At 45.0% G+C, this 25307-nt stretch overlaps 1 protein-coding gene across 1 annotated transcript in view; it reads left to right on the forward strand.

The window, feature by feature from the left end:
• The first annotated feature begins 238 nt into the window (after positions 1 to 238).
• Positions 239 to 25307, forward strand: part of LOC143152626 (zwei Ig domain protein zig-8) — a 45015-nt gene continuing 19946 nt past the window's right edge. Inside the window, exon 1 of the mRNA XM_076322947.1 lies at positions 239 to 1219. Coding sequence (XP_076179062.1) covers positions 1150 to 1219 — 70 coding nt within the window. The 5' untranslated portion in view covers positions 239 to 1149. The remainder of the gene's footprint in view (positions 1220 to 25307) is intronic.

Raw genomic sequence — 25307 nt, forward strand, 5'->3', positions numbered from 1 at the left:
CAGCCAGCAGCAGCAGCCAGCAGCCAGTGGTGACGACGACGACAACGACACCGACAACGACGATCCAAGCGGGTTGACGGTGGTGGTGGTAGCCCAGGCGCTGGTAGTGGTAATCGTGGAAGAAGACCGAGACGGAGAAAGGGGTAAGGAACGGAGGAGGAGGACGGAGCGAGAGCCGGAGGCCTGGAGGAAGGAGGAGGCTGACTGATCGGCAGAGTAGAGGAGAAAGAGCACGCCTGCGCGGAATCCCCGGGCGGGCGCGGGCAGTGCCACTGGAGGCCCGGCGGTTTCAGAGCTTCGCCCGGGACGACGAACCGCAGACGACCCGTACGCAAAACTCGGTCGTAGTTAGCCGTGTCGAAGGATCCGTCGGGATTGAAAAAGGGGGCCAAACCGCGCGACGGCACGAGCCCCGATCGGTGACGCGGTATACGGCCGGTGCGTACGCGAGCGGACTTCTTTTTTTTTTTTTTACACTATTCGTCGAGAACCACGTCGTCGACGTCGCGACGAACGTAGCGACCGCGAGGGAAACCAACGGGGACCCGGAGAGAGAGAGGTGACGGAGACACACGCCGTGGAACTGGAGGCGCACGTCTCGTGAGAAACCGAGGAGAGAGAGAGAGAGTGGGCGAGTGCACCGAGTGCACGGGAATCCCCCGTTTGGAAGACAGTTCGTTCCTCGGCTACGGGAGAATATATTATGTGACCAGTGAGACACCGTGGTTCTGTGTCCGATGTACGTATACGCGTACACGTAGATTACAAAATTAAAAGGAAACGTGCGCGACAACACCGACCCAGGGGGCCGATAGGTGACAACCCCGGTGAACGGGAGAGAAATCGAGAAAGAGAGAGAAGTAAGAGAGAGAGAAGAAGAGGAGAGGTGTGCTATGCACGAGGTCTGGTAGCACGGTGCCAAAAGGAAGGGTGAACCAACGGTGATGACGGAGGACCGGGAGTGAGAAGGTGCACCCCCGTGGCCGGAGTGTGTGCTCGGACCCCCGTGTTCCTTGAGATGTCAGTGGACCCGTCGAAGGCAACCGCGTCGTCGTCCCCGTCGTCGTCGTCGTCGTTACCATCGTCGTCGTCGTCGTCGTCGTCATCGTCGCCGTCGTCGTCGTTCTCACCGTCACCGTCTCCGTCATCATGAGGAGATCCTCTTACGTGAACTACTACGTCTTGTGCCTCGTGTGCTGGATTCTCCTAGGCATCACCGGTAAGAGCAATCCGCGGGCTACCCAGCGCCCCGTGTCGTCGACGCGCGCGTGACATATGGTTCCTCGACACCTGCCCGCGTGCTTGCATCTCGTGACGTGTTCCTCGCGCGATCCACGATCGATCTATCGCGATACCTGGACGGACGGATCAGATAGAGAAAACGTAAGAGAGGGAGAGAGAGTACACGCGTGAAGAGTGGTGTTGCGCATCGTGGTGCTACCGGTACGATCGGTGGAACGAAAGGCTATCCGGCCTCAAGGTGGTTACTTTTTTCTTTTTTTTTTTTTTTTTGGTTTCCTAATCGGTACCCTTTTCTTTGTTCTTTCTCATTCGAATTCGACGAAGAACCGTGAGTCTCGTGGTGCCGTAGATCCGGGTTCCCGGTTGACTGTCGACTCTCACTCCCAGCCTACCGTGGATAGAAAAGGGGGCGGCAAGGGGGTGTACTGGCAAAAGGATGGGGATGCGAGTGACGTGACAAAGGGGGAGGGGGGAGGCGGGGCTGTGGGGATACTTGTACTGCGGATGGATCGATCAGATTTTGGGGTGTAACTGTGCGTGCGTGAATTTTGCACGCGTGCAAAGTCCGCGGGCAGCGCAAACGTGGCTACGGGCTCCTACGGGTATCCCGACCCCGTTCGGAATCAGGCGGCGGCCGACGATCGTCCGTGAGACTCTTCCCCCCTCTCGAGCAACCGCTGTGAACGATCGATCGATCGTTCGCGAACCGTCCCGTCGCCTTGGATCCAGAATACAACCGACCGGAGGGAAAAAGCTGGACCAACGGGAAGATATTTCACCGACCGGGTGGAGGGTTAGGTGGTGTGCCGTAGAGGGGGCATAGAACTGCCTCCGGACCCTCGGAGGTCCAGGGCCGTATCTCGAACGGGGTGGCCTTGTTTGTCGCGCCGACGGTATTGTATTCTCACCCTGGTTCGTTCCTCGCTCCGATTCGTCGGTTCTTCTCTCCGGTGTCGTGCGTCCTCGTCGGGTCACCGTGTCGACTCGATGATTCCGTCATCGAGGGACGAGGAGAGAAGGACCGAGGAGAAAGAGAGGGGAGCGAAGAGCGTGTCGGTGGCCGAAGCCAGGAGGGTAGCCGCGTGTGTTTCCCTCGCGTCTTCGCTCTGACGTCGTTCAGGGACGTGTCTATCGATCTCATCTTCTCGAGCGGCTGTCCCGACGACGACACGGACCACGATACGCGGAGCTTTTCATACGAACGTCCTTCGTAACCGGTCCGGTTCGTTGTTTCCAACCCCCGCCTGGATCACGGTTCGTTCAACGACGCCGAAGCTCGGAAAAAGAGGGTATAGCGGGCGCACCGGACCGGCGAAGATAGAGATCCTCTCCCGTGGTATCTCGAGTCTCGCGGCTCTTTTCGACGACGGCTCGAGAGACTTTGAACTTAATTATATCGTTCCATTGGGAGACAGGGGGGGGGGGGGGGGCGCACGGAGGACCCCTTCCTCGCGAGCTGGCTATTCAGTTTTACCGCTCGCGCCTCGTTCACCGGGTGCTTCCGCGCCGCTATCAAAAACTCCGTTAGATAAAGGTGTTTTTCGCGCTCTTAAACGGCTCGCAACGCGATATCATCCCCAGGCAATTACCTGGCCCCGAAAACGGGGGGAGTGTCTTGGTAGAACGAGGCATCAATTTCACAGCTTACGTAACCCCCGACTCCCCACCCCGGGCTCGTGGGTGTAATACTTGTTGGGTGCAACCGTCCCTCCTCTCCCCACCTCTCACGATCCGTGAGTAATTACTCCTGTTTTCTTTGGCCCTGCCAACCCCGTTTGGCCGACTGTGCGCAACTCTTTCCGCTGATACGTTCGGAGGGTACGTCGAGTCACGGATCGTTGCTCGAGACACGTTCTATCACGACGATCTCCGATCACGATCGACCGTTTCCTTTTTTCGAGGATCGCGACGGTGCGTAGGGGTAGAGAAACGCGAACCTTCGTCCACGGAGAGTTTCGTCTCGTCACGGGGCTCTGGTGTCCCAACGCGAACCCAGTCGCGGGAAACGTACTCGTCGACTTCGATTCGTCGCCGAGCGTCCTCCCCCCACCACCGCGTCCACTCTACGGTCCCCGTGGTGGAGGGGAGAGACGGCCCCTTACGCGTCGTCCGATGATTTCTTTCGTCTCGTCTCGGGACTCTCGTCTCGTCGCGCGAACCCGGCCGAGCGAAAGGGATTTATTAACTTCGATTCGACGTCCAGCACCACCATACCCCTCGCTACGTTCCTCGCTAGGTCCCCCGTGGTGTCTCGGGCACCAGGATCGTTTTCCTTATCGATCCCGTGGAGCGTACGGGCGGCGAGCTTCCGGGGAAAAACGTTTCGGCATGCAAAGTAGACATCGACGGTATCGTCGATCGAGTCGTTCGTTGTCCGTGTCGCTCCTCGCAAAGACTTCCCGGCTAACCGTCGGTGCCGCTGTTATCGAGCGCGTTTTCCAACACGGGGTAGGCAGAGGGGGGACTGTAAAATACACACGAGGGTGCCTGCCAAACCGCGAACTAAACGACACTCGTAGAACTTTCGACGGAGCGCGAACCCGATGCCATTAGCGCAACTAACGTTAGCGCTACGGTAATTTTGTTAAATAATTTACCGAATTCCGGCGCACCGATTTCGGCCGAAACCTGTCCACCGCGACCATTTCGTCCCACCTCGTCCTCTTCCTCTTCCTCTTCCTCTGGAAGCACACTCTTAATTGATACCAACTACGCGGCCGGCCGCGTCATTCGGATCCGCAACGCGAAAACAATTTCTGCATCGGCGCGAATGCATTATGCACTTTCCCAGCCGTAACGTAATCGCGGCTCCCAGCCGCTGATTATACCGCACGGTGATTAACCGACCGACGTAGTTACCCCCAGGAACACGGAGATTTCGGGGTTCACGGCGACCACTTACACGGGGAAATCGTTTTCCTGGGACAACGGGTGGCCGAAGGGGGACTCTACGTCCGACCGCGTATCGCGAGGAAATTGTTAACGATAGTGGGTTCGATTGCTCGTTGGTTTGGTTACTCGTTCGTTCGATCGTGGACCATCGCTCAAAACATTAACCTCGATCTCTCTGGTTCTGCACGCACGAATCAGAGCTGGAAAATTCTCATTGAATTGGGAAACTTTTTTGGGAAAAGAGGGGACCCATGTATTCGACATGGACAAATTGCGATAGATAGCTTTTTAAATATATTAGTTTCGATGTGGATGAATCTACACGCACCAGTCAAACGTGGAAAATTCTCATTGAATTGGGAAACTTTTTTGGGAAAAGAGGGGACCCATGTATTCGACATGGACAAATTGCGATAGATGGCTTTTTAAATATATTAGTTTCGATCTGGATGAATCTGTACTAGTCAACGGTGGAAAATTTTCATTGATTTGGGAAACTTTTTTGGGAAAAGAGGGGACCCATATATTCGACATGGGCAAATTGCAATAAATAGTTATTTAAATATATCAGTTTCGATCTCGATGAATCTACACACGCCAGTCAATGGTGAAAAATTCTCATTGAATTGGGAAACTTTTTTGGGAAAAGAAGGCCCCCATGTATTCGACATGGGCAAATTGCAATAAATGGTTATTTAAATATATTAGTTTCGATCTCGATGAATCTACACACACCAGTCAATGGTGGAAAATTCTCATCGAATCGGGAAACTTTTTTGCGAAAAGAAGGAGCAAGGGGGCCCATGTATCCGACGTGTACAAATTGCGACACACACGCTACATGGTTTTTTAACAATATTAGCTTCGATCTCGCTGAATCTGCAGCGATCTCGCGCGAATCGAGGGTGGAAAATTCTCACCGAATTGGGAAACATTTTTGAGAGACGGGGCCACGCGTGTGTGACACGTATTGTTCTGGGGAATTGTTAACGATATTGGTTTCGGTTACTCGTTGGATTGGTTTTTTATTGTTCGGCACACTCGCTGCACGGTTTCTCAAAATCGAGGGTAGAACGTTCACACCGACACGTGACCATCGCTTGAGAAAATCGCTTTTTGTCGAGCAGGAGGACAAAAGGGTCCTTGTCTGAAGCGTATGGCGGGAAAATTATTAACAAAATTGAATTCGTCTTACATTAGTTTAGTATCTCGTTCTTTGATACAACTTCTCCGTGATTTCTCCAAATATCACATCCTGGTGGATCAATTCGAGTCTAGGAGAGAATATTCTTACTGAATAGAGAAACTTTTTCGCATAAAGAGGGTGCAAAAGGGCCCACGTATCGCCGAGAAAATTTCGATACACCCACTACGTGGTTTGTTAAACTATTAACCGCGTTCTCGTGCGAGTCGAAGGTGGACCATTCTCGCTAAATCGAGGAACATTTCCGTGATGTTGGGAGGACCAAGAGGGCCCGTGTCTAACGCGTATCACGGTTAAATCGTTAACGATATCGGTTTCGTGTCTCGTTGATTCGGTTTCTCGTCGTTTGACCCACACTCTGCCCCGTTTCTCAAAATATTCGATTCGATCTCGCGAATCGAGGGTAGAATATTCGCATCGAAACGTGACCACCGTTTGGTAAAATCGTTTTCGTCCAACCGGGTGTCAAGAGGGTGTCCATCTACAACTCTTATCGGAGGAAAATTGTTAACGAAATTGGTTTCCGTGCTCGTTGGCTCAGTTTCTCAACGTTCGACACGTTTAAAACGATGTAACGGGGATTTGATACACCCCATCCCCGGTATCGTTTTTTTTTTTTAATATATTCGCTTCGATCTCGCGAATCGAGGGTGGAACGTTCTCATTGAAACGTCACCACCGTACACCGGAAAATCACTTTCGTTGGATAGCGAGCCAAGGGGGCCCGTGTCTGACGCCTATCGCGGGAAAATTGTTAACGAAATTGGTTTCGTTGCTCGTTGGTTCGGTTTCTCGTCGTACCGTACACCCTCTTGCATCGTTTCTTAAAATATACGCTTCGATCCCGCGAGTCGAGGGTGGAATATTTTCACCGAAACGTGACCACCACTCCAGAGAATCGGTTTCCATCGATTAGGTGGGACAAGAAGGGCCCGTACCTAACACTTATCGCGGCAAATTGTATACGATATTAACCCTTCGTCGACCGTCGCTCCTAGCGGCCGTCGGCCATTACGCTTGGGTCAATAAAGACTCGGCTCTACTTCTTTTTTTTTCTGTTCTATCATTCTATCGATCATTTTCTCAGTTCTGAAGCGAATGACTCTCGGTTTGAATTATTCGTACCCGAGTCGAGGATATCTATGAAGTTTTCGCAGGCGTGGGTCAAAACAGACCCACGCTCTACAGAAAACAGATTAATTTCGTCTTTGGCGCGTTGCTGGCTCAGTTTCTCGTCGTATAGATGTTTTACCAAATTTTTGCAAACCATCCCCCCCTGGATTCTTTTCCAAAATGTACTCTCCGATCTCGCTGATTCTGCTCGCGAGTCGAGGTTAGTTTACTCTCGCCGTAACGAGTCGAGGGTAGAATATTCTCACTGAAACGTAACGAGTCGAGGGCAGAACGTTCTCACCGGAACGTGACCACCGGTTACAGGAAAATCGTTTTTGTCCGCGAAGGGAGAGCACAAGGGGCCCCACATGTCTCACGTGTATCGCGGACAAATTGTTAACGATATTAGTTTCGTTGCTCGCGCGTCGCTGGCTCAGTTTCTCGTCGTTTGATACACCGACCATCGTTCCTTCGATCTCGGTGGATCCACTTTGCTGGTCGAGGGTAGAATATTCTCGCTCGAATGTAACGAGTAGGGGACGGAATATTCTCACCGAAACGTAACGAATTGGGGATGAATATTCTCACTGGGACGTGATCACTGCTTACAAAACAATCGTATTTATCGTCCAAAGGAGGCCGTAAGGGACCCGTGTACCTTGAATGCACCTCGAGCCAATTGTTAACCGTATTAATTTCGTTTCTCAGTTTCCATTTGTTCGGTACGCTTCCTACATTGTCTCTACGATCTCGGTGGGTTCGCTCGCAAGTCGAGATTAGTATGTTTCTGAGAAAAGTAGAATATTCCCACTGTAACGAAACCAGTTTACAATATTTCCGTTGGAGCGAGTCGAAGGTAAAATATTTTCACTGAAACGTGACCACCGCTCACAAGACGATCGTTTTTATCGACCAAAGGAAATACTTAGGGGGCCCATGTGTATTAAATGCATCTCGAGCAAATTGTTAACGATATTAATTTCTCGTTGTTCGATATATTCTCTATACACTTCCTTCGATCTCGATGGATTTGCTCGCGAATCTAGATCGGAATATTCTCATTTTTCGGAAACAGAATATTCCCATTTTGACTCAACGAGTCGAGGATCCAATGTTTCTACTTTAATCGCTTAAACTTACAATATTCCCACTGTAACGAATCGAGCTTAGAATATACCGACCGAAAGCGAACAGAAATAATCGCTATCGTTGCGTTCGAGCAGCCCTGTTCCCTCGATCTCGCTCGATCGAACGAAACCGTGTAAACGGTAACCGTGAAAAAGCGTCGCGGAATCCGAGAAGCCCGCGGATGGAAGTAGTCGAACGTAAATGTTTGATGAACTGGTAAGACAGAAAATCGCGTTAGTCCCGCAAGGGACGCGAAGAAAAGCGATCCACCGTCGCCGAGTCGGCGTGGCGTGGCGTGGGCGTCTGAAAATCCAGATTTATGTCCGAGTTTAGCGTCCGATGACGTCGTAAAATTACATCGAACGCTCGTACGTGTCGTTCTAATAAAGCGGGGGTTGGAGAAGAGAAGCGCGCCCCTGCCGACGCTCGACTTTCCGCATCGACCGACGCCGTCTCTCCGGGGAAATATACGTCAGAAATCCTCTTTTTCGTTCCGAGGAATTTATTTCCACTTTCACCCGTTTCTTCCGCGGAATTTGCGATTTTCTCCCCCCCTCCCCTCTCTGTCTGTCTATCTATTTATCTGTTCATCTATTTCTCTATTTATCCATTTATCTATCTATCGATCTAGCTCTCTATCTGTCCACTGTCCATCCATCTATTTATATTTCTATCTATCTATTTATTTATCTATCTATCTATCTATCTATCTATCTATCTATCTATCTATCTATCTATCTATCTATCTATCTATCTATCTATCTATCTATCTATCTATCTATCTATCTATCTATCTATCTATCTATCTATCTATCTATCTATCTATCTATCTATCTATCTATCTATCTATCTATCTATCTATCTATCTATCTACCTATCTACCTATTTATCTATTTATCTATCCATCTATTTATCTATTTATCTATCTATCTATTTCTCTATTTATCCATTCATTTATCTATCTATCTAGCTCTCTATCTGTCCATCCATCTATTTATATTTCTATCTATCTATTTATCTATTTATCTAGCTCTCTATCTGTCCATCCATCTATTTATATTTCTATCTATCTATTTATGTATTTATCTAGCTCTCTATCTGTCCATCCATCTATTTATATTTCTATCTATTTATTTATCTGTCTATCTATTTATCTATCTACCTATCTATCTGTTTAGATATCTATCTATCTATTTATCTACCTATCCATTTACATATCTATCTATCTACCAATCTATCTATCTATCTATTTATCTATCTACCTATCCATCTATTTATCTATTTATCTATTTATCTATCTATTAATTTTTTTACTTCCCCGCACGGAGGATTTCATTCGATTGCGCAACGCCCCGGGTCCACCGAAACGCGTTCCCGTTTACACGTAATTATTCCTCGGTTAATATTCCATACGCGCACCTGGTTCCCCTTGCGCTCGAACGCACGACAAGCGTATTAACGATAATCAGAGGAGTGGGGAGGGGGGCACTAGAGGGGCACCAGGGGGTGGAGCGAGGTGAGAGGCGCAAGGAGCATATTTTGATTACACAGCAATTGACCCGTGACTTTATCAATTCGTGATTAGCTCGAATCGGGGTATAATTGCACTCCGCTTCGAACTAGCGTTCGGATCGTGTAAAACGGAGATACTTACGCCGGGACTTCGTTACCCTCGATGTTGCGTTTAAACGCGAACGTCGATCGTGGAAACGTCGATTAGGATTTTTGCATTATGGAATGGTTTTCTATATTTCCGCGAAACCGATCCCCTTGAGCACAACTCGCATCGGGTTTTATCGAATATTTAAAAAAAGAACACGGTGTACAATAATACGCCGGAAGATCCCGTTTTCCGAATAGTCTACACGATTATGTGCGTGATACAACTGTCGGAATAAATCGTAATAAATGTTTGAAATATTTAAACGAGCTGTTCATTCTCTTCGTTTCTGTCCGAATGAAGTTTAATACGAAGAAATGATTGTTTTATCATTCAAACACCCTGTATTAAATTTGATATCGATCTAAAGTGAGTATCGATGTAAAGAAACACCGGGATAATTTCTAACAAATTTTTCTCCTAGCCCAACTACGATCTTATCGTTGAATTATAAAAATCGTTGATGAAACGTACGTTCGTTACAAAATTTGTAACATAGGTGTCTACGAAAAGAACGTACGTTACGTTACGTTTCTGTCGTTGCGTTACAAACATCGTTAATCAAACGTAATCGCTGTGTGTTTGATTCGGAATTTGATCGTGTAACGCTTACGAAATTGTACAGGGAAATTTAAATCCAATTCATCGTTCGTTGTAGCAATCGGAGAAACGAATTACGCAACGCGCGCTCTTTTTCCGCTTCGAAATACAATTAATAATCCAATAAAGGGGAAAACAATTTATGAAAATTATCCTCGTTTCGCGAAGAAACGAATTTCGAAAAATGTTCAACGCCGATTCTCCATTCGCATACGCGCTCGTTAAATCGTTAAATGTGCACGACTTGTAGCGAGGATCCTTTAACCGGTTTAAGTGAAAAAGCGGGGTCGAGGAAAGCCTCGAAGACCCCATTTCTCCTTTATAGTTCTGGGAACAATATACGTCCAGATAGATATATAGATAGATGGATTTATTGGTCTGGGACGGTGTCCCTTAAGGACGTAAAATAATAACAAGACACAACAGCGAAACAACGTACACGGCGTGCACGGTGACAGGGGTAATACGAACTTAATAAATTAACCTCGACAGAGATTATAGGATAAAGACCAGCTTGATAACAATAATAATATCACGGCGGAACAAAGCACGAAGCAGCAACGGTGCGGTTTGATTACAATTTCAGAACGTACGGCAAGCGTGTAAGTTAAATTCAACTTGTTTCGCGTAATTAATATAATTTTCACATGGTCGAAAATAACCGGTGCCGCGATTTATAGCTTCGGGATTACAGCGGGCCGTTTCGGCAAGTATGGACGCGACCAGGCCGATGTGTTCGGCGTACGAAAGTGATAAAAAAAGTTTATGCGGACGTTTGTCCTGCCTGGCCTTGTTTCCGAGTTACAGATGTTTTTCTGTCCCAGTAGTTGTTCACTTGTCCCCGTAGAAAGCGTAGTTAGAAATTATCGACAGATACTGCGCTCTTATCGCTCGAACTTATTGAACTGTTTCATAGAGCATTGTGAATGTATTTACAAATAGTCGACAAAAGCGTGTACCGGGCATACATAATGCATGTAACGGTGATTACAAAACGGTCGAGGGAAATCGTTTCGCTCGAATATACAAGGAGAACGATCGAAAACTATGTAGATAGACATAATGTTTATAGATATTTTCTTTTACTTTTTATTTTTTTTTTTTTCTTTTATATTCGTGCACATGGCTCGGAATCGTAAAGTTTATCTCTCGTCGAATTTAGATTAAACGATAGAGCGAATTTATTTGATTTGTTTCTCTCAGATGCACACGTTTCTTAGTCAAACGTTCCCATGGCGAAATGTGTGCATCTTCGATGTTGCATCGTCTCGTGATGTTATTATAGTTGCAACGATGGCCTTCTTGCGCGAGTACAATAAAGTACATATTATATTAGAGAGTTATTGCACAATGTGTAAAGGCGAGGTTCAGACAAAGGCTCCTATAAACCTAACCTCAATTAAACCTAACCTCGTCGCTTGTTCGATGGCAACCAATAGCTAATATCAGTAGCACATGCGATAACAGGGTTAATTCTGATAGTAATAAACAAGCACTGACATCGTATTATGTTACACTAGACGTTATATCGGCAATCTGTATCGAAATTTGCTATGCTAAATTTCAATTAAGCGCACGCGCAAGCGATTGATTTTCAATGTCGTCCTATCACGAACGAACGAGGCTTCCCGCGCGAAAAATTTATTCCATAGTTTCGATTTCTTCTCGTTAGCGGTATCTCTTTGATTGTACGTTGTATATTTTGGTCAAATGTATCTCTCGCGATAGAAAACTGGACTCGAAGAAACATTTTAGAATCGATTTTCAACGTCTCTCTTTTGCGAGACAAAAATTTATTTCATAGTATTCGTTATTTTCAAAGTAAATCTCCACGATTGTACACTGTATCTTTTGACCCAATTTATCTCTCCAGATATGAAATCGGATTCGAAGAAAGTATCGTAGACAAATTTGAAAATTTACAGACAATTTTTGGACACGATCGGTCCTAGACTAAGTTTATACTCGTCGTCGTTTAAATTTCGAGCCTGGACCGGTCTAACTATCCATTCAGTGCGTACACGCGTCGCATATTCGCGACATAACAATTCTCGGGCCGAATCAACGTCACGTACACGTGTCGGCAATAATTTTGCATTCCGCAACGTTAAAACAAACGAGACCAGGAAGTACTTTTTTTACATTTATTCGGTGTGCGTCAGTTTCGAACGGATGTCGGTTGTACAACAGAAGTGATTTCGAATGCAATGCGTTGCACGAAATATCAAAATGATATTGTTTTTAAATATCACCGACGATATGTAGCCAGGTGTATCGATACAATTCGTTTCCATCATCAACATTTTTCGTTACCAGAAGGAAAAATAAAAATGTCGCGCGCGTATACACACGTCAGGTGGACAAAAATCAAATTACCGCCCGGTGCGAAACGCTGGAATTATTTACACAGCGATACGTTCGATTTTTGCGTAATTTCGTATCGTAACACGAACGATCATAAAAATTGGAAATAAATATTTATACGAGGGGGATATCGCGTCAACGTCGTCGCGTTGTTGATGGAAACCGCGAGATTGATAACTGGACGAATTTTTGTGCGTTTCGAAGAAAATAATTTGTCCGCGAAAAAAATTTAACGCGTCGTGCAATTTTAACGAATCTGGTAACGTGCGTGTAACATTTCCCGACTTAAAATCCAAACTACACGACCACGCGAAATTCTTGCTTCGGGGTAGAGTTTTGGACGAGTTCACCGACCATAAAATATACGAAATCTAGCTTACCGTTGCTTTTGCAACGAAGCCCTCCGGTAACGAAAGTTGTTGCAAACTGAATCCGTAAACTTTTCTGCTTCGCGCAAATTTTTAATAGAATCGTCGTTAATGGACGTATCGACCACCATTTGCTGCTTTTAACAACTCGGAACGGCAGATAGCGGCTGCACGGTTGCACCGTTCCGTGCGTTTATTTCGGTAAAATAAAGCGAAAAATATTGTACACCAGGTGGCGTTAACATAATTTTTGCATAATTTAACATAACTACACGGAAGAGCGCCGGATAACTCAGCCGGTATTACATAAACAAGGAAGAAATTATGATACGCTCGTGAAACAGCTCATTGAAAACACCCTGTTGACCTCTGCATTACACCCTTCTGTACCTAATTAAATACGTGCATCGTCTTGAATAAAGCTACTTAACTTCTATAGGTCGTAATCCCGGTTTCTCGGTAAATTGACTCGGTATTCTCTCGAGTTACACGACGCGATGCAATTAGGCTTGTTATACCGGCCGAAAATGTCGCCTAACTACTTCATTTAACGGGGAACTTCCAATGGGGAGGACCAATTTCGCGTACAGGGAAACCATTGATTAATCTCGAGGAAAAATTCTAACGATATTTAAGGAAACAGAACTACTTCGTTTTATTTCAAATCTTTTTTTATAGGGTCGTTCGAAAAGATTGACAATAGTTCTACGGTTGTTCTAAAATTATTTTCTCCCTTATTCTTGCAACGAGATGCAACCGACGTGGAAAATTAACGAGAAAAATTGAATATTGAAAACTTGTTGACATTTTTCAAAGGTACGAAAATTTAAACGCGCAAAGATTAGCAAAACTCAATTATAGAATATTTAATTCTTTCCAATCCCTGCCACGTACCGTTGTCTGATGAAAAAATTTTCCAAACCGGGCTCGAAAAAATTTTCCAAAACGGTGCAATCGTGGGCATTATTTCCACACACGAGAGAATGTCCCCTGCGTATACAGAGGTCTAGGATTAATCACGGAACGTTTCAGCCCTTCTGTTTACCTTCACGCCACTCGTCGTCGGCGTCGTCCCTGAAATTTACAAACGATATTTCACCGGCTGAAATCGTCCGTAAACACCGCGTTACATCAGCCGCGGGGATGTTTGTTCCCCGTTCCGTGACAAATCCTGCTCTTGAAAACCTAATGTTTCTTGTTCGGACCCGAGCCGCGCGAATCGAACGTATCCCGTCCGATGTAATAATCGACACGTGACAATTACAAATCGCTCTCGCACACGAACGGACGAAAACATTTCTAACGATGAAGGTGTAAAGGTATCGTTCGAGTGGTGAATCGATCGGCGTTTCGCAGAATTTTTAAACCACCGGAAGCCATTCGTTTCGCGTGAAATCTAGCTCCGGAGAATCGCGCGTTTCTTCTTCTCGATACGACTCGATCGTATAGAATACATCCCGTACAATCTGATAATCGACACGTGACGATTACAAATCGTTCTCGAACGCGAGAAGACGAAAACATTTCCAACGATAAAGGTGCAAAGGTATCGCTCGAGTGGAGAATCGATCGGCGTTTCGGCAACGGTAAATTCGTAAACGGTTAAAGCGAGTGGGAAAAACGTGTTGTAACACCGAATCGGGCGCGATCTGTCGTTGTTTATACCGTACGGAGCATCTCCGGTGCGAGCGGATAAAACTTGGTCCGTTCCCCTCGTCGAAAATTGAAACCCGATTTCCGTCACAGATACGCGACACTGGGCCCTGGATAGCACTTCATCGGTTCGCGTATGCGCGACACGTGTTAGCGTACGCGTTAAGCAAAACTCGCGAAGAGATTAAACACGAAGATACACGGCGGTCGCGCGAGGGAATTGGATCTCCGAAGGTCTATTAAGGTCGATGGTTATCGAGGAACGTCGAGGAAGAAACTCCGACGGTGATCTCGTAGATTTTGTATCATTGCCCGTGAACGATCATCGACGCGTACCGCGCGTCCAATTAATCGAACGAGGAAGCGCGAAATTGCTAGTGATCCGTCGCGACAACGACTCGACGAAACTCGACGGAAATTCAAAGAAAACTCGCGAACGGAGTAACGAAAGCGAGCGAATCGGAACTTCCAGTGTGTTAGGGTCGAGCTGTGAATGTCTGTGATTTCGTAGATGTTGCATCTTTGCTCTGGTAGTTTCTAATCAGTAGAGGAGTAAGAGCCAATAAGAACAGAATTTGTAGTGGTACAGGATTGGATGTTTACGAAAATATAGAAACTGTGAAACGAAATTGTGGAAGTGTCGTAATATTAACCAAAAGCAACGTCACGAAACGGGAGAAGAGATGTAGAAAATCGTTGGAATATATTGGAAGGAAAACGGACAAGGTTTCCAGCCACCTTCTGAAGATACTCTCATAGTTTACGTAACCGTGTTATCGCCGAATAACGCGAAACTAATGCGAACAAAATTGAAAATGATTCGTAAAGTATCGAACGTTCGAAAAAATATAAAAACTACAGAAAGAAGTCTCGAGAACCGTGTCAATTTCATCCAAAGAAACTTAAGGAACAAGTGATCGAGCAAAAGGACACTAAACGCTAAAAAAAAGCATAGAAAATTCCAAAATGGTCCAAACGACGTTTCTTAATTCACCATCCTCGACCAAGTGTAAAAACCATCGAATCGCTGTCGTCTTCGATACGAAGCAAGTCTGATTCTACGCATCTCCAAGTGTGCTCCGAAACGCGTTCGCACACCTAGAATTTGCAACGCAACGTTCCTTCAACGACCTTTTCTCGCGTTCCAGCTCTAAATCGTAGCTGCGGCTAATCCAGCCGTGAAATACGATTTGCAGGATAATCGTGGCCACGAACGGCGATAATAACGCACCGCCGTGGTCCTCGTAGACGGTGAGGAAGAAGAAAAAAGAGAAGAAGAAACGGCGAAGTCGTTGGTCGGTCGTGCGCAGCCACCGTTGATATTCTCGAGCGATTATGGTCGTTCGGTGCGTCGAGTCGGAGGCGGCGCTGTGTACTGGGTGTCGGCGTTGGCGCTCGTCGCTCGATATTTTGCATCCCTCAAGGATCCTTTTGTCCGGAAGATCGAGTGTCCTGGGAGAGGGAGGGCTTTGATTGGTCGCGCACGTCCCCGGTGCACGCGATACCGGGTCGGCGCGCACTGATTGCCAATCCAATTCGCGCCGTCTGAACGGAAACGCGTTGGCAAATCGATTCATCGAGCGTGGAACGATTGGCCGAGATACGGCTAAAAGGATATCGGCCCGGGGGCCGGGAATTAACGGGATACGATCGACTGGAAGCGTTTGTTAATCGATGGTCGAGCGACACCGTCTCTCTCGTCTTTCTTCCGCGTGCCCGCGATTATTGAGCTCGGTCGCGAACCAAGGGTGCTGTGGTGTGGGTGTGTGAGTGTGTGGGGGAAAACGAGGATACGAAACCCACGCGGTTTCGAATATTAGTTTATCGAGAACGACCGACAGATACGGGATTCGCGGTGTAAACCGGGTCAGGGAGATTTCGGTGGCTCGAAGTAAGTCGAGGATCGGGAACGAAATTACACCAGGCCAGGTTGCGCGTCTGCTTGCGGAATAAATAATTGTACCGCGTCGTGAACCTTGCGCGAGGGTTTGGGAACACTTGAAATATCACAGGATCAGTGGGTCCGCGTCAGAACACAGACACTGCGGATTCAACGATCCTGGTAAATCGATCGTAAATTAGAAGGGTTCCACGTTGAAATCTTCTCTGTTTTTTACCATCCAATATTTTATATAATTTTCTTTACCTTCTCGCTCGTGTATCGCTTTTTCTGGCCTTCCTCTCGCGTCTTATATCACTTTCACAACTCCATTTTACGTTCTTTATATTTTTCTATACATCCAAACCTACACACTTTCAATTTTCATACGATCGGTTTCGACTCTTCCAGCTATTAGAAGCTACGAGAGTTTGTCTCCTTAACAAATATACGAAATCTCACCTTCGAAGATCTACCTTCGTCAGTACTCCACAACCGTCTACCTTCTCAGACTTTCGCAGCTCGATCCTAACGAACTGGAAGTTCCGATTCGCTCGCTTTCGTTACTCCGTTCGCGAGTTTTCTTTGAATTTCCGTCGAGTTTCGTCGAGTCGTTGTCGCGACGGATCACTAGCAATTTCGCGCTTCCTCGTTCGATTAATTGGACGCGCGATACGCGTCGATGATCGTTCACGGGCAATGATACAAAATCTACGAGATCACCGTCGGAGTTTCTTCCTCGACGTTCCTCGATAACCATCGACCTTAATAGACCTTCGGAGATCCAATTCCCTCGCGCGACCGCCGTGTATCTTCGTGTTTAATCTCTTCGCGAGTTTTGCTTAACGCGTACGCTAACACGTGTCGCGCATACGAGAACCGGTGAAGTGCTATCCAGGGCCCAGTGTCGCGTATCTGTGACGGAAATCGGGTTTCAATTTTCGACGAGGGGAACGGACCAAGTTTTATCCGCTCGCACCGGAGATGCTCCGTACGGTATAAACAACGACAGATCGCGCCCGATTCGGTGTTACAACACGTTTTTCCCACTCGCTTTAACCGTTTACGAATTTACCGTTGCCGAAACGCCGATCGATTCTCCACTCGAGCGATACCTTTGCACCTTTATCGTTGGAAATGTTTTCGTCTTCTCGCGTTCGAGAACGATTTGTAATTGTCACGTGTCGATTATCAGATCGTACGGGATGTATTCTATACGATCGAGTCGTATCGAGAAGAAGAAACGCGCGATCCTCCGGAGCTAGATTTCACGCGAAACGAATGGCTTCCGGTGGTTTAAAAATTCTGCGAAACAGAGTGCCTGTATCCTGGTACAGTGTCGATTTTATTACGTATTTCAAGCGATTCCAAATGCGTTCACCGGTATCCGATTTGTTAACTGACAATGGACGTTATGGATTTTACTGTGGACGTTTAGAGTAGTTTCTACACACTTGGACACATTTTTGAAGATGTACTATTACACGTGCGTAAATTTGGTTCCTTTAAATATCTTCGAGGCAGTGTTAGAAATATATCTATGTAACGTTTCGTAGGAATTTATTAAAAGATTTAAGAAAGTACACTTAGAAGACGTGAATTGCAGTCTCTCAAAGTGAACGCTTCAAAAACGAGAGACACTATTTAACGTTACTTTTAATGACACGTTAGTAAGTATCGATAGCCCTAAAATCGTGTAGAAAAATTGTCGTAAGAGGAGTCCGTAGTATGCATAAACCTAGTCATTAGATGTACTCGAGCGATTTTCGAGTGCATTTTTCTCGGATAGGATGCATTCCACGCAGTCTCGTTATTCTCGATTATCGTCTCCCTGACCTCGTTTGTACCGTGAATTGCGAACCACCCTGTATAAACGGAGATTCTTCGAACGACTGTGCACTTCGTGTGTACGAGTATGATCACGAGCCATTAGATTAGATATCGTAGTCCGATCTGAAAGAATCTCGTGGCAGTACTCGCCTAGGAGAGAGTCGGAAACCTCACGTCGACGCACGCTGCATAAAAATATCGATTACGTACAGTGGCTGCCAAGAAAGTTCATGCTACGTAATCTGTGAACCACCCTGTACATTTATCGTGTGAAATGGAAAAAGCTCTTGGTATCGACGTCTTGCAAATAAGAAAGACTGATTACGTGCGTTTAACGCGATAGAGAAAAATTCGTGAAAATGCTCGAGCAGATATACAACGCGGTATAATTAATTAGAAATTTTTCCCTCCATTGTCTCGTAAAATATTCACGTCCTTCGCTACCGTCGATATCAATTTACCAAATCAATTCGATACGTTATCGATACTCGATTCTTTTAAACTCGATTTCTAACGTTTCTTCCGTCGCCGTGTTCTTAAATTTATTATACAAAGCGCAACGAAGATCAATTTTCTTTAAATTCACAACGCGTGGAATATTCGAGCAAATTGTCCCGATGGTTTAACAGCAATTGCAGCTGGATATGCGCGCCATCTGTTCGCGATATTCATTTGGCGCATTGTTGCGTCATCCGTAACGGATGCCAATAAGGTGTTAACACCGATAACACACACCTCGCGTTAAAAAATATTCAATCGTCGAGTACAGGTTAAGAAACACTCTCGAGGAGACACGTCGATACTTCGTATCTCAACCTATATTCCAGAGAGAGAGAAAGATCGGACCGAGATGAAAATTACGAGTCGTATTGGGTCAGACACGTTGGTCTGACCAAAAGAAATCGCACTGTCCATATTCTACTTACCCGTGAAAATACATTTGGTTTAAATAGAAACTGATCTTTCGTTCTCCTTAAAATAGAGGGTCTTTCGTAATCCATGGAACGTATTTCAGCAACGAAGACTGTACGAAAGAATAATATAAAAAATTATATTAATATAAATATAAATTCTCTAGTTGACTTTGTTCTCGAATAATAACCATTTCTGAACTTCGTTAATTTAATGCCAAGCTGAGCTGATACAACTTTATTCTCCCATTAGGATCTGTTTCTTCCAATAGAAAATGATCAATTTCTCGAGTAATCGAACTATGAAAATATTCTCACTCGATGTTGTTCTCGAACAACGAAACTCTCCAAATGAAATTATTAAGTCTTCGGTTTACTCGTTTCGTACATCGTCCAAGTCGTTTCATACATCGTCGAAGTGGATTCCAAGTGCTATAAAACACTCTATATACTCCCACGTTACTATTTAAATATATTCAATCACGACCAATGGTAAATCGGATTCGTACGGCACCGTACGGTGCTCTCGCTTCGTCCAGTATCGAAGATATCGTTGCGAAATCGGTGAGAAATCGCGAGAGAAATCGCCACAGCATCGGATCACGATTCTGTGCCGCAACAACGATTCTCTATGCTCGAGAGGGTAAAGTGTAGTCGGGTGGTATTTCTGTCCCCAAGGTCCACGCGATGCTCCTTCAAGCTTCTCGTTCTTGAGCGCTCTATAAAACCTTATCTCCGAAGCGCCTCAGCTTACGCGACATTTCTGGGACTCGATCCCGCTTAGCAGTGTTGCACCTCGAGTTGTCTCGAGTTCGTAACCGAGCCGCGACAACTCGAAGGACAATGGGGATTGAAATTTTCAATTGTTCGCTAATTTTTCGGGAACATTCTCAACATAGACGGTGCTTCGAATATCAATCGCGTACTTCGATCGATTGCCACTTTGAAACAATGCAGTTTTTATTTTATAATTACGAAACGGATACACGAAAGATTTGTCATAGAGCGTCGCTCAATTTCAGAACGTGCATTTATCGTGGAGACTTCTATTGTAAATGGATATTCGCTTAAGTGTGTAAGAAAATTTAGGCGAAAAATTCTGACTACACAAGATTTGTTTTTTGGAAGGTTTCTCGAAGTGTCTGCCGAAACGATATGAAAACTCTGGGACAATTAAAGGGGAAGATGAAAATTAGAAAAACTTTCCTGGAAAGCTTCAGAAATGTGCAAAATGCACTCCAAAAGGTTCGAATTTTATTTTCGAATATCGTTTTCAATGTTTGATTCCCAGCTTCGATGAATAATATACGTGTACATTCAATAGGTTTCTTTACTTCTTTTAGAAGTTATTTAGAAGCAAAATATTGGGAGTAACGTTTAGGTGGTCGTGTACAATGGAATGTCCTCTGTCGTGGAAAGAATTAACGATTCTTAACGCAAAATAAAATGTCTGAGAAAGACATTTTATAATGTCGATTCGTTCATTCTTCACATTCGCGAAAGGTTCGTTTTCGCGTGATATGCAGTCGCGACATTTGTCATAGTGAAAACTTAAATGTCACCTTGTCGCGACATTCCGCTCGCGGATATCGCGTTGTCCATTTACCATGTTACTCTCTGTGTAAATAATTTCTGTCGAAACGGTAAGAGCCGTTAAAAACACATCGGTCAACATCGTGCTGATACTATCGATAAACGTCATTGTGCAATAGTGTGCACTGTCGTGACTTCGCGTCGCGTGAAAACGGATCTTAACGCGTTAAGCTCCGTGTCGATCACCGACGATGAACTTTATGTTTGAACCGAGTCCGTCTATGAAACGTAAGAAACGACATCTTGATACTAGAAATAGAAATTTCAAGACAACGGAGAAAGAAGAACGTGGTTAAATATTACTTTCATTAATATCGATAAATACGTTACAATTTGATAAATTTAACGATCCTTTTAATATAATTCGTAAATGTGATTTTCGTAGTGCAATTTCTGCCGTTTTGCATCGTCTAACATTTCTTCAAAAACTTTCTGACTTTTCATACTTTTCCACTTTTTTCTCTACAGTGTGCCATGTAACGTTCGAAGCTTATCGTAGTACCGAGTTCCACTTAAGATATCTCTATGTCGATAATCTATAAAGTGAATAGTTAATGTCTACATTTCTAAATAAAATGTGAACATTTGAATCAGAAGTGTTCCGTAGAAGATTAAAAACTTTCGTTAAGTGTTCAGTGACTTGTATAGGACGATCTCGAGGGAGAAACAGGATCACTGTGAGTAGATTCCAAGAAAGTAAAAGACGTCACCAAGCACAGTACTGTATAAAGAATTGAAAAATCACTTCTTCGAAAAGTTTCGTCTCGTTCTGGATCAAACGTTCCAAGTCATCCTTTACAATCCCCAATCGAATATTACACTATTCACTCTACTCACTCCTGACCTCGCACTCCTTCACAACCACGAACTGACATCTCGTTCACCCTGCTGCAATCGACATAAAAATACTGTAAAAAGAAAAGTTACTTTTTCGAAAAAATCCATCTTCTTCTGGACGAAACGTTCCATCCTTTACAATCCCCAATCAAAGATTACACTATTCACACTCTACTCACTCGTGACCTCGCACTCTTCACAACCACGAACTGACATCTCGTTCTCCCTGCTGCAATCGACATAAAAATACTGTACAAAGAAAAGTCACTTTTTCGAAAAATTCCATCTTCTTCTGGACGAAACGTTCCATCCTTTACAATCCCCAATCAAAGATTACACTATTCACACTCTACTCACTCGTGACCTCGCACTCTTCACAACCACAAACTGACATCTCGTTCACTCTGCTGCAATCGACATAAAAATACTGTACAAAGAAAAGTCACTTTTTCGAAAAATTCCATCTTCTTCTGGACGAAACGTTCCATCCTTTACAATCCCCAATCAAAGATTACACTATTCACACTCTACTCACACCTGACCTCGCACTCTTCACAACCACAAACTGACATCTCGTTCCCCTGCTGCAATCGACATAAAAATACTGTACAAAGAAAAGTCACTTTTTCGAAAAATTCCATCTTCTTCTGGACGAAACGTTCCATCCTTTACAATCCCCAATCAAAGATAACACTATTCACACTCTACTCACACCTGACCCTGTGTTCCCTCTATCCCCGACACCGATCTCTCTTTCTCCCCGCTGCACTTCGTATCTCTTCAACCGGTCGTACATAAACGTAGTTTATTCCCCGCTGTACAACGTCCTCGAATCCTCGGTAGCGGAGAGTAGCAGTTTTCGCAAGCGTGAAGTCGCAGTCGAAGACACGGTGAGTACTTAGCACCGTCGACGAGCGTAATCGCTTTCCCGTTACCGCACGGCCGTTAAAACCTGAAAGTACTTCGAAGTCGTAGGTGTGCACCTTCCATCGCGGAGTGTTCCACGCTCTTGGTGTGTTCGTGTACGCATTCGTTCGTTCGTGCGTGCGTATACGTGCCCACCAGGGAAGCTAAGTGTTCCTACCTAGAAAATGGTGCCGTATAGCACCGCGGTGAAATTACACCGGACAATTACAGATATCGCTGGGCGTTCTCCAGACGCAACTCACGGGCACACGGCCCGACGAGCGTAACGACAAAACCCTCGAGCAGCGTTTGTCTCGGCCAGCCGATCCCAATAATGCAATAATCCGTGGCACTCTAAATGTTATGAATACCGGGGCGTTATTGAAAGGGCGTGGATTTATCTGGCCGAGATATTATTTGCCAATGCGGACGTTCGATTTTTGTCCGCCACAGCGGCGCGCACACGGTGCCCGGTGCCGCGTTTCGTTATCGATCGGGCGTTGCGGAATTTTCGATGATTCCGTAAACAGCATTAATTAAGTACCGTTTCGCAATTAGCCGGTTCCTCCTACATAGAATCTCGCGGACCGGTCACACGGAGGCTTTTTCCATTGTGTGTTCGCGATTACGTAAACCACGGCCCGATCGAGAGAGAGAATTTAATCGACGACGTTCAAATTGAACGCGGTCGAAAGAAAATATCGAAAATACGTGTGTATATGTGTGTGTGTATATATATATAAATATATATACAGAGAGATTTATATATTTTACAGGTATGTATGTACACATTGTCGACAATTTCGTACCGACGAATAATGCACCCCCGATTGAAAACCATTATCGTGTCCCTCCTTCCACTGATCGATCAAGAATTACGAAAATAACCTGGGGGGTTAAGTTGGATCGAGTTTGATGTTCCACACCGGGAACGAATCAATTAATTTTATATGCAAGCACTTGTACACGCGTGTACGTGTGTGTACGCGTGTTTGTGTATATTGGCCAGAACTCTTGACAAGAATCTCGGATAATTACGATATCCGAATATGATAAATCCACGGTTATTTTCTCAATCGCGGAACGGAAGTTTTCAAATCTTTTCGGTGAGGGATAGACGGGGGTATTATCGGATTTGTCGAGGATTTCGGAAGCAACGAACCGAGTATCCAGTCGATTACCGTCGACGACAATTTCCATCTCGGTTAATGAACTTTAATAACTTCCTCGTCCGTCGCGTTCTCGTAGCGGTCGTAATACATTCCTATTCTACTCGGGACGGTTACTGGGCGACGACGACGACGACGACGACGACGACGACCACGACGACGACGATGACGCGATATCACTTTCTTTCAGCGCCCTTTCGTTTCGTCGCTTAAAATATGTTGAATAATACGGCAATACGGCTAATGCGTTCCCCTTGTGCCCCCCTTAACACGTTTCGCCGCAGTGACGTCATTCGCGGACCGACACGACTCGACGCGAAACGACGCGACTCGACTCGACGCGCAACTTTTTTGTTTGCGCTGCAGTAATGACTGGCATTATTTTCCACCGGGCAAAATATGGCTTCGAAGAAATTGGTCGCGGCGCCACGCCGCGGATACTCGTCGCGTTGCGTTGTATTATCAATTAATTAATTAAACAGCAACGCCCTTATTGCGTCCACGCGGAGCGGAACAAAGAACGAGAAAAGAACGGAGGCGGTATATTTAACGCGGTAATAGATGTAGGTTGTGTTACGAGCGAGAGTCCATTTAGCTGGTAGTAAGCCAGACCGTGAGAAATAGCAGAAAGTAATAACGAAAATAACACAGCGGGGACGTTCTACGAATATTGCACCGCGCGGAAAGAAACGCGATGAATAAATTAATATCGTTGTCGTTCGGTAAGCGAACTTTCATCGTTCTCGTGCGAACAGCGTGGACAATTTTTGAAAAATTAGTATCTCGATGAGATTGATACAATTTCGCGAACTCGAAAGATCGTTCTCTTTAAAGTGAAAGTTTTTTTTATTTTCATTTCGAAGCTTTGAATTGGAATTCGTGCTTTGAAAAATTATCGTTTTTAATGTGTGTATGTGTGTGTGTGTTTTCTATTTTTCTCCTAAGCGTGAAATTCGAATTTATGGCGCCCACTTACTGGAACGGGAAATCTAATTACCGAAATGTTAAATTAGAACTTGTGAAATCTGATCAACGGCAACACGCGACGTTAAAACGGGGCAAAAATTATGCGAAAAGATAAAAGTGCCCCGTGGAGAATTCCGATTCTGGTCTTCCGGATCGTAAGACGGTGGTGGTTGCAACTCGGCTACCGACGTGGTTGAAAACCACCTGTAATCTTGTAAAATTGAGCAGACGTGAATCCGCGAAGTCGTTTTTTTGACTCGACGTTTTACAGTTTCTATTTTCGGAACAGTACATTACGGAACGAAGAAACGTTCAACGGTTGATTCGTGCTGGGCTTGTTTCGGATAATTAATTATCTTCTTTCATCGACACTTTAAGAATTATACGGATACGGTCTTTCGTGCAAATCTACGTACGTATGTACGTACATATATCTAACATGGTACGCAAAATTAAATTGAATTAAAAATGTTTGGTATTATAGATCCGTTTATACTTCCAACGAAAAACCAATAAAATGGTAACATTATTACGCAAATTTGAATTTATCCCAAAGTAGAATAAAAACTACTGTGCTCAGTGCTCGAGTGTATATAGAATGTTTTTCTTAAATTAAACACGTTATTACCCTCGTGTGTGCAAAACGTTTACTCATTTGTGAATATACGGACAATTTTTCTAAACTTTTATATATCTGCGACATTTGCATAGGAGTCTGTGTACAATTGCAGTTTCTATCTATGGAAATTTTCTAAATATCGATAAACTATAAAATGATCAAAATTTGTATTTTCCACGATATCGCAAATTTGTAAAGTGTACGTAGACTTTCGCGATTGACAGTACACCTCTCCGTGAATTATTACTATTATTGAACGTGTTTGTTGCACGAGTACGTAAAGTCTGTACATAAAATACAATATACAGAGTAACCTTACATAATAGGGACGTTCAGGGAGAGGCTGGTTTTAAACCTACCCCTGAAGTTATTA

Source organism: Ptiloglossa arizonensis, chromosome 11 (genome assembly GCF_051014685.1).
Source record: "Ptiloglossa arizonensis isolate GNS036 chromosome 11, iyPtiAriz1_principal, whole genome shotgun sequence".
Lineage (NCBI taxonomy): Eukaryota > Metazoa > Arthropoda > Insecta > Hymenoptera > Colletidae > Ptiloglossa > Ptiloglossa arizonensis.